The sequence below is a fragment of the Lithobates pipiens genome, unplaced genomic scaffold (genome assembly GCF_037356315.1).
Source record: "Lithobates pipiens isolate NorthernLeopardFrog02 unplaced genomic scaffold, aLitPip1_a1.2 Scaffold_18, whole genome shotgun sequence".
In the NCBI taxonomy this organism is placed as follows: domain Eukaryota; kingdom Metazoa; phylum Chordata; class Amphibia; order Anura; family Ranidae; genus Lithobates; species Lithobates pipiens.
The window spans coordinates 220396431-220413146 of NW_027507758.1; the positions used below are offsets into that span (position 1 = coordinate 220396431).

Genomic DNA, 16716 nt, shown 5'->3' on the forward strand with positions numbered 1-16716 from the left:
TTATAAAGGCATTTTATCAATGAAACCAAGCTTGTTCTGATTGGCTGAGATGTAGATTATGATGCCACCTACCGTTCCACCTTAGCCAGTCAGAGGAAGCCTTGAATCTATTGATAAAAATACAAGGCTTCTTGTGAATGGTTGAGCAGTGTCAGGCCTGACTTGAATTTGTTCTCACAGCGGTGGGGAAGTCTCTGCACCACTTCTAGAACACAGCGATGTATACTGTATGTAATATTCACAGTGGGCTCATTTATTATTAAAGGAAATAGTTCATTTGGGCCAAGCTGGCCCAAACAATCTATTTAATATGAAAGTAAACCTGAAGTTAGGCTTTAAAATAACAGCCAAAAGCAGAAATTAAGTTATTTACTTTATCTCTTATTCTGTTATATACGTTTTTTTAGGATAATAACTATGAAATATATATTTGTGTTTATTTGCAGGACCTACACGTAAAATGCCACCTACTTCCAGTGCAATGGATTTCTTTCAGCTCTTTGTCCCTGACAATGTAATTAAAAATATGGTGACACAAACAAATATGTATGCCAAGAAATACCAGGAGAGGTTTGGATCTGATGATGCATGGGTGGATGTCACTCTTGCAGAAATGAAAGCTTTCCTGGGCTATATGATATCGACTAGCACCCATCACTGCGAGTCAGTGCTCAGTATATGGAGTGGTGGGTTTTATAGCAACAAGAGTATTGCTCTTACAATGACGCAATCAAGATTTGAGAAAATACTGAAGTTCTTCCACATTGTGGCCTTTCGCTCCAGCCAAACAACCCATGGGCTGTACAAAATTCAGCCCTTCCTTAATGCTTTGCAGAATGGCTTTGACTCGACTTTCAGGCCTTCACAAACACAGGTAAAGATAGTTTTTATATTATATTTGTTTATAAAAGAATCTCATGTTACAATATTTTACAGTATTCACCTAAAAAACAAAGAAAGACTAATTTTTAAAAAATTAGGTATGTTTACAATTAAGCTGTGTTTGTTTACTGTACAAAGCATCAAATTCACTTCAATGCCCCCTTCTGAGTAACACATACACAAATTTTTTTTCCATCTGAACACCAGGAAGGAAGAATCAGCCCTCATTCAGAGCTTTCAAATGACAGAGAACGCCCATGAGCCCCACATTTTTTGTTTTTGTTTTGGGGGGGGGGGGGGTGAACTGTATGGACTTTTGTCTTTTTTTCAGTCAGATTAACTGTGTAGCTATGATAAACCATTCACCAAGCATGAGCACACCCAGAAGTATTTTACTTAATCATGGTGGCTGAATGGAGCAAAAGAGGGGGAAAAAAAGGGCGATGAGTTGAAACATTGTTTCTCGACATACTCTTACTCACTTTGTCTGACTACGACCGGGAGTCTCTAGAAGAACCTATCTCAACCGAAGAGGTTACCGCAGCAATTAAGACCCTTAAATCTCGCAAGAGACCCGGCCCCAACGCACTTTCCAGCACTTATTTTAAAAAATGTGCTACTATCCTCACCCCCCTTCTATGCAATTCTTTTAACGCCCTACTACCAAGTCATGCTTTTGGCCGAGACACCTTGACTGCTGTAGTAGCAATGATACCCAAACCCAACACTGACAACTCCCTATGGTTCAAAACTTCAGGCCCATCTTCCTACTTAATCTGGACATCAAAATCCTAGCTAAAATCATGGCATTATGCCTTAATCCCCTTATTGGAAGACTAATCAATAAAGACCAGGTGGGTTTCATGCCTCGAGGATAAGCTGGTGATAATATAAGGCAGGTTGTACTGTTCCAACCTATTGCCAGAACTTGTAACATTCCAATGCAGCTCTTGTCTCTTGATATTAGGAAGGAATTTGACACAGTGTCCTGGTCTTATCTAAATTACATTCTCAAACGCTGGGGCTTTGGACCATATTTTTTACAATGGGTAAACTCCCTATATAATCAGCCGCAAGCCTATATTAAGTACTCAGGTTTCCGCTCGGACAGTTTCTCTATAGAACGGGGGACTAGACAGGGATTCCCTAATTCCCCTTTACTTTTTGCTCTTGTTATCGAACCCCTGGCAGCCCTGATTAGGGCAAACCCAGATATCAAGGGACTTGAGATTGCATCCACCTCTCATAAAACATGCCTATTTGCAGATGATGCACTCCTTTTTGTAACCTCTCCGCGCACAACCCTTCCAAATTTTATCCAATTCTTAGCCCTTGTACACACGGTCAGACATTCCGACAACAAAATCCGTCGGATTTTGTCTGAAACTGGTGTTGCATACACACTGTCGGACAAAGTTGTCGGAAAATCTGATCGTTCGGAACGTGATGGCGTTATTTAGTTACGACGGGACTACGTTTAGGCTAGTAGCCAATAGCTGTGGTCTAGGAATTTGATCTGAGCATGCAGGGCACTTTGTCTGATTGGAATTCTCTTCAAATGATCGGACAAAGTCCGATCCAATCATGTTGTCGGAAATTTTTTATATCCAGCTCTTGTTGGTCGGACATTCTGATGGAAAAAGTCAGATGAAGCCCAAACGCGGTCGGATTATCTGACAGCAAGGTCCGATCGGACATTTTCCATCGGAATGTCCGACCGTGTGCACAAGGGCTTAGACAAATTTGCAAACATATATCAGGCCTAGAAGTTAACCAGTCAAAATCCAGGGCTCTCAATGCGTCTCTCCCACATTCTGAACTTGTTCATCTACAAAGCTACTTCCCCTTTATTTAGTCTACCACCTCTCTGCCATACTTAGGTATAAAACTAATCAGAGAACCAGCTTCCCTCTACCAAGCAAACTACCTCCCCATGCTAATGCATTTGACCTCTCTTCTAGACACCTGGAGACCTCTCTGTGTCTCTTGGCTGGGTCGAGTAGCAGCTGTCAAAATGTCCCTACTCCCTAAACTCTTGTATTTATACAGAATCCTCCCGATTGCTGTTCCCTCATACTTTAATTTCGGGTATTCAAATATATATGGGGACCAACTAAGCCTAGAGTACCGAGATCTATTCTTCTCCGTAATAAAATGAATGGTGGTCTTGGTATTCCAAACTTCGCCAAATACTACCACGCCGCCCAGCTAGCACAGATCACTATGTTTCATGCATCTACTGAAGTCCCAACGTGGGTCAGCTTGGAGGCGATAGACCTCTATCCCTTAACGGTATCTAACATTCTTTGGTTGCCCCCTTCAGCCAGTGGTCCCATAACTAACCTGGTCACACGTCATTCTTTGAAATTATGGGACAGATTACGAGGTCCCTTTAAACTGGTGTCTCCTCACACTCCATTAGTGCCCTTTATAGGCCATCCATTAATTTACCCTGCTTTCACTGAACCTGATTCCTTTTACCTTTTGGTTCCAGGGTGGACTGCACAGGATATTCGACCTTGTTATGGACACCACCCTAAAAACATTCTCAGACCTCCAAACCCAAGCTGAATTTCCCTCCAAAGAATCCTTCCGCTATCTCCAAATATCCCACTTCGTAAAGACAACGATTGGTTCCTGTTCTTCCCTGGACAGCCTATCTCTTTATGAAAATATCTGTAATTCTGATCCTCACACCCCAGGTATTATATCACGTTTATATAATCATTTTACCTCCCCATCAACCCAGTGGTCCAAAGACCTGCAATTAACACTCGATGGAGAGGACTGGTCCAATAGTTGGGCCAGTACTAAATCCTCCACCCAAAACGTAGTGGCCCTGGGGGCTGTGGAGATATCTGGTGGTCATGCCCGATGCAACAGTTTTGGACGGTAGTATTCCAAATGGCCTCCACTCTACTTCATGAAACCTTGACCCCTGACTCCACCTTGGCCCTCCTAAACTATATACAGGGAGATTATTCTAGGGCCCAAATCCGCCTCCTGCTCCAATTAACCATGGTTGCTAAGCAGACTATAGCCAAAGCCTGGAAGACCCCAAAGCTTGACATAGAAGAAATGAAAAGCAGAGTAACCCAAGCCATGAGCCACAGTAAAATCGAGGCAACAATTCTAGATCGTATTCCTCAACATTCTAAAATTTGGACGCTGTGGGCAGATAACTTCCTGCCAGTTGACTTCGACACGAGTCTGCTTATACTTTAAATCCCAGTACAAGTACTATACAAGTACTATGGAATGATCTGGTAGCCCTCTGGGTTCCCGTGCTGTCCTACTGACACTACTATACTCCTTCTCGCTCTACTTTTTTCTTTTTCTTCACTTCTGTACACTTCTTCTCTTTTCCCATCCCTTCTCTTCTCTCTCTACCCTCTGATTAAAAATGTTATGTACATACTCCCTATAACAAGAACAAGGCCCATAGCCTAAGAATTCCTCATGACCAATAGTCCCCTGACCTGTTAATGACTGGTTTGTGTTATGTGTTATTGTTCCAGGGGCACTCCTCGCTGCCACTCGATCTTTCCTTACAGTCGTATTACTACTCTGCTCTGTTTCATAGTAACGACTGTTGTTTACACATACAATGTTGTAATATTTTTTCTGTAAAAGTTGTACGCAATCTCTATGGTGAGATACCATTTGTATCATCAAAACAGACTACTTCTTGTTTTATTCTGTGATATTTTATGGATAATAAAAAAGTTTGAAACGAAAGGGCGATGAGTATATGCTGCCGAGGAGGAGGACATTAATCTAAACCTGTTGCTTTACATGACAAAATGTATAGTTACTATAGAGTGCATGTAGCCAACATTTATATTGCATCTTAGTAATTCTTAGATATAGTGGCTGCATTTGTTTTCTTTTTTAGACTTTTGTTTCTTTATTTTTAACTGGTGATCTAGGCAATACGTCTTTTGTTATTCATCCCCCCAGATTAACAATGCTGCTGCTCTTTCATCCAGAGGGGAGGCACTCTAATACAGGAGATGTGTTCCTGGTCGGATCACCAAGGAGAAAAGCCTAAAACAGAAAACGAATGATTGGAAAGCTGCAATCTATTAACATTTTGGGTTTTGAGTTTAATACTGCTTTATTTAAAGTATAGCTAAAGGCAAAACTCTATTTAATTTTAGAGTGGAAAGGGAGTAGAATGCTTGTCATAGTTTTTCATTTTTTATTGCTGCCTGTGCCCACATTCGGGAGATTCATTCTCTCTATTTATATATTTACATAGTTAGTCAGGTAGAAAAAAGACATCTAGTTAAATAAAAAAAAAAATCATACAATTCCATATACACAATCCTTCAGCCACAGTTGATCCATAGGAAGGTGAAAAAACCCCAGCAAATCATGCTCCAATTTGCTTCAGCAGGGAAAAAAAATCCTTCCTCATCCCCCGAGAGGCAATCGGATTTTCCCTGGATCAACTTTACCTATAAATGTTAGTACCCAGTTAAATTATGTACATTAAGGAACAATCCAGGTTTTTTTTTAAGCAATCTACTGAGCTGGCCAGAACCACCTCTGGAGGGAGTCTATTCCACATTTTCACAGCTCCTAATGTGAAGAAACCTTTCTGTATTTGGAGGTTACTTATTTTTTTCCTCTAGAAGTAAAGAGTGCCCCCTTATCCTCTGTAATGACCTTAAAGTGAATAACTCAACAGCAAGTTCACTATATGGATCACTTATGTATTTATACATGTTGATCATATCACCCCTTAATCTCCTCTTCTCAAGAGATGTGTGTCCTGTTGACCATTATTATTGAAAGTAAAAGTAAAAGTTCTGGCAACCTGGGGGTCCCCCAAGGAATTCCCTTAATTTGCAGTGATTTCACCTCACTTCCTGTTGGGGTTTGTGAGACAGGAAGTTAAGGGAAATCGCCACAATGGGACAAAGATGGCAAAACAAAATCTGACAGGGATTAAAACCATCCTTTACTCTATCCAAAATAAAAAATAAAGTTTTGCCTATAGTTCTACATTAAGGGATTGCTCACAAAAAATATCTACCCAAGGTGTAAATACCACACTTCAGAAGAAAAACTTTTTTTTTCCCTGTTTAAAGTCCAGACCCCAATGATTAAATTCCAGTAACGGCAAGTTTGCCAGCTGTCATCTCTCTGCCTGCTCACTACATCCTGACATTAGGTGTGATAGTGGCAAAACACACTCTTGAAGACATCATCTGCTTCACGGCAGCAGGTTTTTTATCAGTAAAAGTAAGGCAGGCCATACATGGGTTGAATTTCAAAAGAATTTTCTAAGAATTTTCGTTTGTATTTCACACCATTAGTGGGCTGCATCAACAGACGATTTTTGTGTGGCCATTGAATTTGAGTAATCGGACATGTTGGAAATTTTTGGAAAAACAAATGATTTTCTAATCAATGATGAATCGAAAAAGAAATGCGCATGTGCAAGAAAAGAAGATTCCCAGAAAGAAAAGAAGATTCCCAGAAAGAAAAGAAGATTCCCAGCCATGAAAATAATTTTCTATAGCAACATGAGGTGAAATTGAAGGCTTGGTTGGTCGGATTTCTAAATCAATGGTGGCACCATTGGATCACAAAATGTACAAATTTTCTGGTTTTCAAAAGCAAATTCTTTCAAAATTCAACGTAATGCCAGCCTAAGCTATACTGAACAATTCAAAGTCTGTAACTGCCTGTAAACACCCTTGTAGGAGTAATGATAGATGCAGTCCTGGTATATTTACATGCTGTACCTAGGCTGCTGTATCAGCTGCCGTAACCCTACTAGTTAATAACCATTTTCAAATTCCAAAGGGAACTCAATGTAGCATGGAAAGGGAACAAAAAACTTTTTAATTGACATTTGTTTTTAAAAACAAATACATGTTTTTCTGGCTGATTTTAAAGAGGAAGTAAACCCTGATGGGTTTACTTCCTCTTTTTTTCCCTGCAAAGGTAAAGCATAATGGACTACTATGCATCGCATAGTAGCTCATTATGTGTCACTTACCTGACACAGGAGCCAGCGAAGTCGCCGCTGATCCCTGTAGTCTGCCGCATCCATGTTGCTGGTGGCGTCTCGCAGCTCCGACGAATCACAGCGGCGAAGCCGCGATGACGTCACTCCCGCGCATGCGCACGGGAGTCGCGTCTCGCAGCTCCGCCGCTGCCACTCGGCGAAGCCGCGATGACGTCACTCCCGCGCATGCGCACGGGAGTCGACAAATTTGGCAAATCCATTCATGGATTTGCCGCATTTAGTGCGCCTGCGCGCCGCTGTCTACGGCGCATGCGCCGTAGACAGCGGTGCCCATTTTCGGGCAAATATCTCCTAAACCATATAGGTTTAGGAGATATTGCTTGGACCTACAGGTAAGCCTTAATCTAGGCTTACCTGTAGGTCCAAGTTGTTTGGAAGGGTTTACTTCCTCTTTAACTACACATTGTCAGGTATTTTATCATTATTAATTGTCAGAAACCATGAAATCAGACCGAGACAGAAGTACAGTTAAATCACACTTGTTTAATAATAAAAGTAAAAAGAACAAATGTAGTCAAAACATAGCCAAAGTTCAGTAACCGGAAAGGATAGTCAGCCAAGCCAGAAGTCAGGCATCAATGTAGTGGAACAGCAAGCAGGATCTGGAGCCTGAAGGGATGTCAGCAAAGCAAGTCTTGAAGTTTCTGTGATGTTGACCAAGGCGAAGGCAGAGAACCTCTGGACTGGACAGCTTAAGTAGGCAGGACGGACGAGCAGGATACTGTCAACAGCTGAGTAACTGTGGAGAGATAGGAGCTGGCAATTAGCCAACAGCTGAGCGGCCAGCTCAGAGAAGGAAGGGCTGAGCCCAGCCCTGACATTAATATTATTGACAGTATTACTAGTATTGAGTCATAATAATATGCAAATTAAAGTAGAACTATAGGCAAAACCTTTTTATAAATTTTGCAGAACTTCAGTTATTTTTTTTTTTTCATCTTTCAATCAAGTAAATCTTCTGCTCTTGTTTTAACTGTGGATAGTAAAACATTTTTTTTTTCTGCCAGTAATACCTTCTACAGCCCGCTTCCTGTTTCTTGTCAAATAGCCTAGGCTTATGACATCATGCACAGCTCTCATGCGAGTTTGCCAGGAAGGGAGCCAGGATGAGTCACATAGATACATAGTTAGTAAGGTTGAATAAAGACATCAGTCCATCCAGTTCAACATTGATCCCTACCCTCAAGGAGCCCACAATCCAAGGTCCCCACTCATATACTAGGACCAATTTTGGACAGAAGCCAATTAACCTACCCGCGTGTCTTTGGAGTGTGGGAGGAAACCGGAGTACCCGGAGGAATCCCACGCAGGCACAGGGAAAACATGCAAACTCCAGGCAGGTAGTGTCGTGGTTGGGGTTCAAACCAGCGACCCTTTTTATTGCTAGGCGAGAGTGCTAGCCACTATGCCACTGTGCAATGAGGGCCAATGAGAGCTGCAGAACTGGAGGTGTGCCTCTGTGTGTCTGTGTAAATCAAGGAAGTAAACAGGCAGCAGCTTCAGCTGCCCACAGTTAAAATGAATGCAGACAGACTCAGTGGAGAGAGATTTCTACAACATATTTGGCAAGTGCAGAACTATCAGTATATATAAAATAATATGCAAAGTGGTTGGAGGGACACTTCAGAATGGTAAAGGTGTTTTTATTACAAATTATGTGAGCATACTGAAGTTCATGTTTAAGGGTGGGTTATAACACCTTTCAGATTTTTTTTTTTCGCCATCTATGTCTCATTGCAGAGATTTCCCTTAACTTCCTGTCCCATAGCTGAACAGGTAGTGAGAGGAAATCCCTGCAAATTAATGGAATTTCTTGGGAACCCACAGGTCACCAGAACTAGTGTTCCCATAGGACGATTTCTTCTCTATCACTTTTCTGGGGACAACCCAAAATTTGGGATTTTCATTTACTTTCACTTTTAATGATAATGGTAAACAGGACAAATAGAGAGGTTGACTCTCCCTAAGCCCTTGTACACATGGTCGGAGAATCTGTCGGAATGAGTCTTATCGGACCGTGTCGTCAGATAATCCGACTGTGTGTGGTATGCATCGGACTGATTCTGTCCGAATCTCCATCCGACCCAATTTTCCAACATGTTGGAAATATTTCCCGACCAACTGGGCCGGACGGACCTAATCCGATCATGTGTAGAGCATTTTCATCGGACCAAGTGCCAAGCATGCTCAGATCAAATTCCTACATCAAAGCTATTGGCTTCTAGCCTGAATGTAGTCCCATCGTAACGAAATTATGTCATCACGTTCTGAAAGATCGGATTTTTCACCAACTTGGCCCGACCGTGTGTATGCAACAGTTTCGGACACAATCCGTCGGACTAAATCCGACAGGCAAAATCCGACGGATTTGGTTGGCAAAATCTCCAACCATGTGTACGTGAGCTGACAGGGGCACAGACAGCAATACAGTGCCTTGAAAAAGTATTCATACCCCTTGAAGTTTTCCGCATTTTGTCATGTTACTACCAAAAACATAAATGTATTTCATGCGATAGACCAACACAAGTGGAACGAAAATGATAAATGTTTTTCAGCATTTTTACAAATAAATATGTGAAAAATGTGATGTGCCCCCTTTACTCTGATACCCCTAACTAAAATCTAGTGGAATCAATTGTCTTCAGAAGTCACCTAATTAATAAAAAGAATCCACATGTGTGTAATTTAATCTCAGTATAAATGCAGTTGCTCTGTGAAGCCTTCAGAGGCCTTCAGAGAACCTTAGTGAACAAACGGCATCATGAAAGCCAAAGAACACACCAGACAGGTCAGGGATAAAGTTGTGGAGAAGTTTAAAGCAGGGTTAGGTTATACAAAAATATCCCAAGCTTTTAACATCTCACGGAGCACTGTTCAATCCATCATCCGAAAATGGAAAGAGTATGGCACAACTGCAAACCTACCAAGACATGACCGTCCACCTAAACTGACAGGCCAGTCAAGGAGAGCATTCATCAGAGAAGCAGCCAAGGGGCCCATGGTAACTCTGGAGGAGCTGCAGGGATACACAGTTTAGGTGTGAGAACCTGTCCACAGGGCAACTATTAGTTGTGCACTCCATAAATCTGGCCTTTATGTAAGAGTGGCAAGAAGAAAGCTATTGTTGAAAGAAAGAAGTCCTGTTTACAGTTTGCGAGAAGCCATATGGGGGACACAGCAAACATGGGGAAGAAAGTGCTTTGGTCAGGTGAGGCCAAAATTGAACTTTTTGGGCTAAAAGCAAAACACCATGTGTGGCAGAAAATTAACACTGCTGAACACACCATCCCCACCATGAAACATGGTGGTTGCAGCATCATAAAACATGGTGGTGGCAGCATCATGTGGGGATGCTTTTCTTCAGCAGGGACTGGGAAGCTTGTTAGAGTTAATAGGAAGATGGATGGAGCTATATATAGGGCAATCTTAGAAAACAACCTGTCTGCAAAAGACTTGACACTGGGATGGAGGTTCACCTTCCAGCAGGACAATGACCCTAAACATACAGCCAGAGCTGGAATGGTTTAGATCAAAGCATATTCATGTATTAGAATGGCCCTGTCAAAGTCCCGACCTAAATCCAGTTGAGAATCTGTGGCAAGACTTGAACATCCAATCTGACAAAGCTTGAGTTATTTTTCAAATAAGAATGAGCAAAAATGTCACTCTCTAGATGTGCAAGCCTGATATATCCAAAAAGACTTGCAGCGAAAGATGGTTCTACAAATTATTGACTCAGGGGGGCTGAATACAAATTACCCCCGTACTTTTCACATATTTATATGTAAAAAATATTGAAAACCATTTATCATTCCACTTCACAATTGTGTGCCACTTGGTGTTGGTCTATCACATACAATCCCAATAAAATACATTTATGGTTTTGGTTGTAACATGACAAAATGTGGAAAATTTCTCTTACAAAGGTTTATTGATAGAAAAGTGAACAAATAAGTGTAACAGTGTGCTGGTTACATCAGACATAAGATAAAGAGGAGCATCCCAACAAAGGGATGCTATATATGTTATACAGTATTCATCAGTACAAAAATAAACAAAAATAAAAAAATATAAAAAAACAGTAGCGATGCTCCGTATTAAAGTTCAATCAATATCACAGAATATGTTGTTTGGTAGGCACAAATGTAAAGAAAATAATAAAAGTAGCAAAAGCAGCATAAAAGGGTGCATACATTCTTATATCCACCGCAGGTTGATTATGGATAAAAGAGAAAATAATAAAATAGTCCAGTCTGTTTATTTTGTTTGTCCCGTATCACTGTAACCCTTATTAGTAGACCGATTCCTTGATATCAGGAGTCATAAAGGAGAATACACATAAAAAGAAGAGAATGGGTAGGCAGCATAGAATAGGGGGGAAGAGAAATAGAAAAGGAAGAATAGGGAAAGGGGGGGGGGGAGTCCATCATGGGGGGGTGGATGCAACCGGAAACCTTTAGTGTGATAAAAGTAGGTTATTGAACCTGGAGGGTTGGTTATATGTTATCCATGGTTGTCAGACCCTGAGAAATTTTATTCTGTGTGTCCGAATCCAGGGACGTCAGTTTCTTATTAATCATAATGTTGTTCATACAATTTTTCACTGCTTTGAAGCTAAGTACAGGGGTTTTCCAAGCCCTCGCAATGGTCAGCTTATTTGGATTAAAAAGGTGTAGGGCCAATTGGTGTTCCGGGCGGAGAAGTTCAAGGATAGGTTTACATAGAAGAGCTTCATGGGGTCTCTCCAAGTTAGAGTGGAGCCTATTGCGTAAAAGGGTATAGACCCTGACCCAAAGTCTACATACCTTCGGACATGTCCACCAAATGTGGGCCATGGTACCTTCTAGTGAACAACCCTGGTAACCATGAGGAGAGTAGGAGGGGATAAAACAAGCTAACCTAGCAGGTGTGTAATACCATCTATAGAACAACTTGTATGCATTTTCTAGAGCTAGAACATTCCTTAAGCTCTTTCTAAGGGATATCGTCATGATCTGCCAGTCCTCTGGATCCAATTGTTTACCCAGGTCTTTCTCCCATTGGAGATTATATAACCTCACTGTGGGTTTCATAATGGCGATGATGGAGGAGTAAAGTAGGAATATTACCCCTGGAGAGTGAGGTGTAGCCCTGCAAATCCTTTCAAAGGGGGTCAAGGTGTATGGGGTAGGTTGATCCCTTATGAGTTGCTGAAGGAAATGTTTGATTTGAAGGTAGCTATAATGTTCCCGAAGGGGTATCTCATGGGAAGATCTAAGCATTTCAAATGTTAGTATTCTCATGGGGGTGAACAGAGAATGGACATCAGTGAATCAGTTATCTGCCCACCACGAGAATTGTGTAGGGTTTTCACAGCTGGGGGGAAATAACGGGCAATGAGCAAGGCATGTGGGTGCTTCGGGGGAGGGAGCCAGGGTACAGAGGAAATGGGTATAGGATGTGATTCGATCAGATCAATAGTGGCCCATAGCAGCATTTGATAGGTGTCATGAAGGCCTTAAGCGGGGAAGGAACTAATTCAAATGATTAGCCAAAATTTTGGTGAGGATCTTCATGTCAACATTAATAAGTGATATAGGTCAGAAATTAGCCCAAGAGGTATGGTCATGATCAGGCTTTGGCAACATCACTATATTAGCTGTCAGGAGGTCAGATGAAAAATTCTGATAGTTTTTAACAGAATTATAGATTGCCGTCAAGGGAGAGGCTAACACCTCCACTAGCTTTCTATAGTAAAGTCCCGTAAAGCCATCCGGACCTGGCCTCTTCCCTATTTTTAAGTCTTTAATACATTGTCGAACCTCCAATTCCTGGATGTCATGGTCCATGAGCTCCACCTGTGCCTCGGATATGGTAGGCAGTGAAATACGCTGCAGAAAATCCTCCCTATCCCATTCAGTTGTAAGATCTTGGGCTGAGTACAGGGTAGTGAGTCTATGACGGAACTCGTCCAGTATACGGATCGGGTTGCTGGTGAGTACATTATGTCGAGTGCGTAAAGTAATAGGGGTGGGTTTGGTATTAAAAGTACGTAATCTCTTGGCCAGCATTGCATTTGGTTTGTTTGCTTTGATATACCAATGCTGGCAAGATCAGGGCAATGCACGTTCTGCCTGATCGGTGAGACATAAGTCTAATTCTGTGCAAGCCTGGTCCAAAAGTTTACAATTTGTGGGTGTGGGGGTTTGCTTAAAAGCTGCAGATATAGTCCAGCAGAGATTCCAGTGCTGTCTGCAACTTTTGTCTTTCCTTTTTGCATTTTGATGCTATCTGGATAATGTGACATCTAAGCACTGCCTTATAGGCTCCCCAAAGGGTTACTGGGGAGACAGAGGTGGAGTTAAGGCGAAAGTATTCAACTGAAGTGTTTAGCAGGTCTTCCTGAATGTCTTGCAGAGATAACGGTGAGTCATTCATGATCCAAAAGGAATGCTGGGAGTTATGCACTAAAGACCGACAAACTACTAGAAGAGGGTCATGATCTGTCCAGGGGGCTGCCAGGATGGACACTGATTCTATTAAAGGGAGATGTTTTCTAAGCATTATCACATGGTCAATTCTAGAGTGTGAATGGTGTGGGTGGGGTATTATAATACATATAATCTTTACTCAATGGGTGCAATTCCCTCCAGAGATCCACCAGAGCATAGGGAGTAGGAAAATGTTTTTGCTGCAGAGGAAGCGGCAACCCTTTCAGAGGGATATTTGTCCAATACAGGATCCAGGGTTACATTCAAGTCCCCCGCTAACAACAGGGTCCCCCTTTGGGGCAATATCAACAGGGAGCAGACGTGTGACAAGAAGGCTCCCGAGTTAGAATTAGGAGCATAATAGGTCAGTATGGTAACCTCTGTATCCTGGATAGTACCTACGAGCAGGAGCTATCTGCCATCAGGTTCTGCTATCTGTTTAACACACCGAAAAGGGGCCGACTTGCGAAAAGCTATCAGGACTCCCCTCTGCTTGGTCGGGCCATTGGCCAAAAACACTTGAGGGTATTGGGCGTCAACATATTTGGGGCAGGAGGCAGAAGAAATGTGAGTTTCCTGTAGGCATGCAACTTCAATACATTGTTTTTTAAGATACTTAAATATTTTTACCCTTTTTTGTGGCAAGTTCGTACCCTGAACATTTAATGACAACCAGTGTAGTGTCATGGTGGAAAAGCTCTTAAAAGCATACCATTGGCTCCAGATGCAACCCCCATGGACTCAGGGGAAAAGGAAGAAAAAAATGAGAAGAGATGTCGTGGGAAAAAAAGAGGGAGGTAGTGGAAGAGAGAAAGCACAGTAAAGCCGAGAAAATCTCGGAAGAAAAAATCGAAATAAAGCAATAGAGCAACTATGCAACTAGGTCCGGGAACACACCAAGAGGTCGGTGGTTGGCTAGGACCATAGTCCTATACAAGTGCTGACACTATGGGGGCACAGTGGTCCACTGGACCCATTCGACTTACTTAAACTCTGAAAAAAAACACAGAAATGCATAGTAATGAACAATAAATATAACGTAAAGTAAATTATATTATTCAACATCTACAATCAACGAAAAAACAGTTAAGCCGCGTACACACGATCAAACAATCCGGTGGAAAAATCCGGCGGACTCAAGACAATCCGCCTGTGTGTGGGCTCCGGCGGACTTTTTTTACCCAAAAGTCCGGCGGACTAAGAAAGTAGTTTTGCACATAAATATGTCCGCCGGACTCGCATTTTGGAAGACAATACGGCTGTGTGTGTGCTAGTCCAGCGGACAATACGACCCTGTGTGTGCTAGTCCGCCGTACTTTTGAAATGAACAGACTTTTCCCGCCCGGAGAAAAGTCCACTCATTTTGAGCGTGGCTCCAGGTAGCCGGGACCAGCTAAGGACGCGTTGCTGGCCCCGACACCTGGTAAGGACTTAAAGGGGAATCCCTACACCGAAAAAACGCCCATTATGGGGCGCCCATTATGATGTCACAGTCCCAGAGGATGCTGGGACTGTGACATCATAATGGGCGGGGACATCATCGGGCGATGTCCCTATATAAGTCGCCGCACGGCGCGTATCTGTCATTGTGGCCAGAGACAGCGACGAGGCAACAGCTCAAGAAGAGAAGAAGAGAACAGAAGAACAGAAGGCCAGAAGACAGCGGCGACGGAAGACCGGGCCACCGCTTGTAAAAGACTTAGAAGAAGGCGCAGTGGCCCGGCAAGAAGGACCAAAGAGGGGGACAAGACCCCCGAAGTCGGAATAAGAGGGCGGCGGCGAAGAAGAAAGCCGGGCTCCTCCGCTAGCAAAAGAGCTAGCAGAAGATAGTGGAGGAGTCCAGCGAGAAGACCCCGAAGACGGAAAAAGACCCCCAGAGCTGAGCAATAAACTATTTTAACCCTTGTGTGTTGTGTTTTTAAAAAAAAAAATTTCACAGGTGAATGGGTAGGAGTAGATTGTACCCCATACTCATTCACATAGGGTGGGGGGCCGGGATCCGGGTGCACCCTTATTAAAGGGGGCTCACGGATTCCGATAAGCCCCCCACCCGCAGACCCCGACAACCAATGGCCAGGGTTGTTGGGAAGAGGCCCTTGTCCTCATCAACATGGGGACTAAGTCCGCCGGACCTAGTCCGCCGCAAAAGTACAGTGTGTGGGCAGGTAGCTCGTTCGGAAAGTCCGGTGTTTGTCCACCAGACTAAGTCCGCCGGATAGTCTGATACGTGTGTACGCGGCATAACTTTTAGCTCAGGCAAGAATTAGGTCAGTACCCTCCCGGGCCTCCTGGGGAAATCCAGGGAGGGCCGTGAGAGGCACTTAGCGTAGGAATTGAGCAGTTCTGGTGCTGGAATCAGCTTCCTGCTAGATAAATTAGTATAGTAAACCATAACAACCAATATGAATGTATAATATCCGACTTGTCAGAGACCAACCATGAGGGCCATAAGGAATAGGGGTGTACCCATAATGAGCACCGAGCAGGCCCCTAAACTGTGTGAGTGACAACTGGCCAAGTATGGCATCAACTTGCCTCGCAACTGCAGGACACCTTCCTCCGCGGCCACCATCCATCTAATTGGGTGACCTAGGGTGGCGGGCCCACAGCCAACAGAGCAGGCCACAGGAGATGTAAAACAACAAATATGAGAACAATCAAACTAGTAAAGAAAAACAAATAAAGGTTCGTTACCAGCAGTGCGGCTGTAGAGAGCCACTTCAAGACTGCAGGGAAATTAAATTGTCTTCCATAGACGTGGTCAAGGTAGGCCACAATTGTATAAAAATTCCTGAGACATAGCTCAGGCCCCTGGTGAAGTGAAAATCCTGAGTGTATGCATGAACGTGGCGACCCCAGTAGGAGAAAGAAAGTTTAAAGGGGAACCCTCACCTGTATTTAATGCCTTGGGTTTGCAGAATTTGAAGATAAGGTTTCAAGTTCCTTCTTTTTGCGATCGTGACCGGGGATAGATCTGCAAACAATTGGAGAGAGTGATTTTGAAAGCAGCCATATCCCGAGATCGTGTCCCGATTCCTGATTATGTTTTGAGTACTTTTACTCTGTTTACCTTTTTTTAATTATTATTAAACAAGTGTGATTTAACTGTACTGTCTCAGTCTGATTCGTGGTTTCTGACACTCACTGTACAACCACACTGGAATGTTTGTGTGTGTGTGTGTATACCTGTATTTGTTCTATTGTGTCTGTCTGCCTTGAGAGCAACCTATTATGGGATATATATGTCTGTGTAGATTAGCTGTGAGAAGGGAGGGGGGAATTCCTCCAACAGCTCTGCCTGTTAATTGGACAGTCTACTGA

The 16716-nt window shown here is 42.8% G+C and overlaps 1 protein-coding gene across 1 annotated transcript in view; it reads left to right on the forward strand.

The window, feature by feature from the left end:
• PGBD5 (piggyBac transposable element derived 5) overlaps window positions 1–16716 on the forward strand; it is a 265648-nt gene that overhangs the window by 119507 nt on the left and 129425 nt on the right. Inside the window, exon 2 of the mRNA XM_077486583.1 lies at window positions 447–874. Coding sequence (XP_077342709.1) covers window positions 447–874 — 428 coding nt within the window. The remainder of the gene's footprint in view (window positions 1–446; window positions 875–16716) is intronic.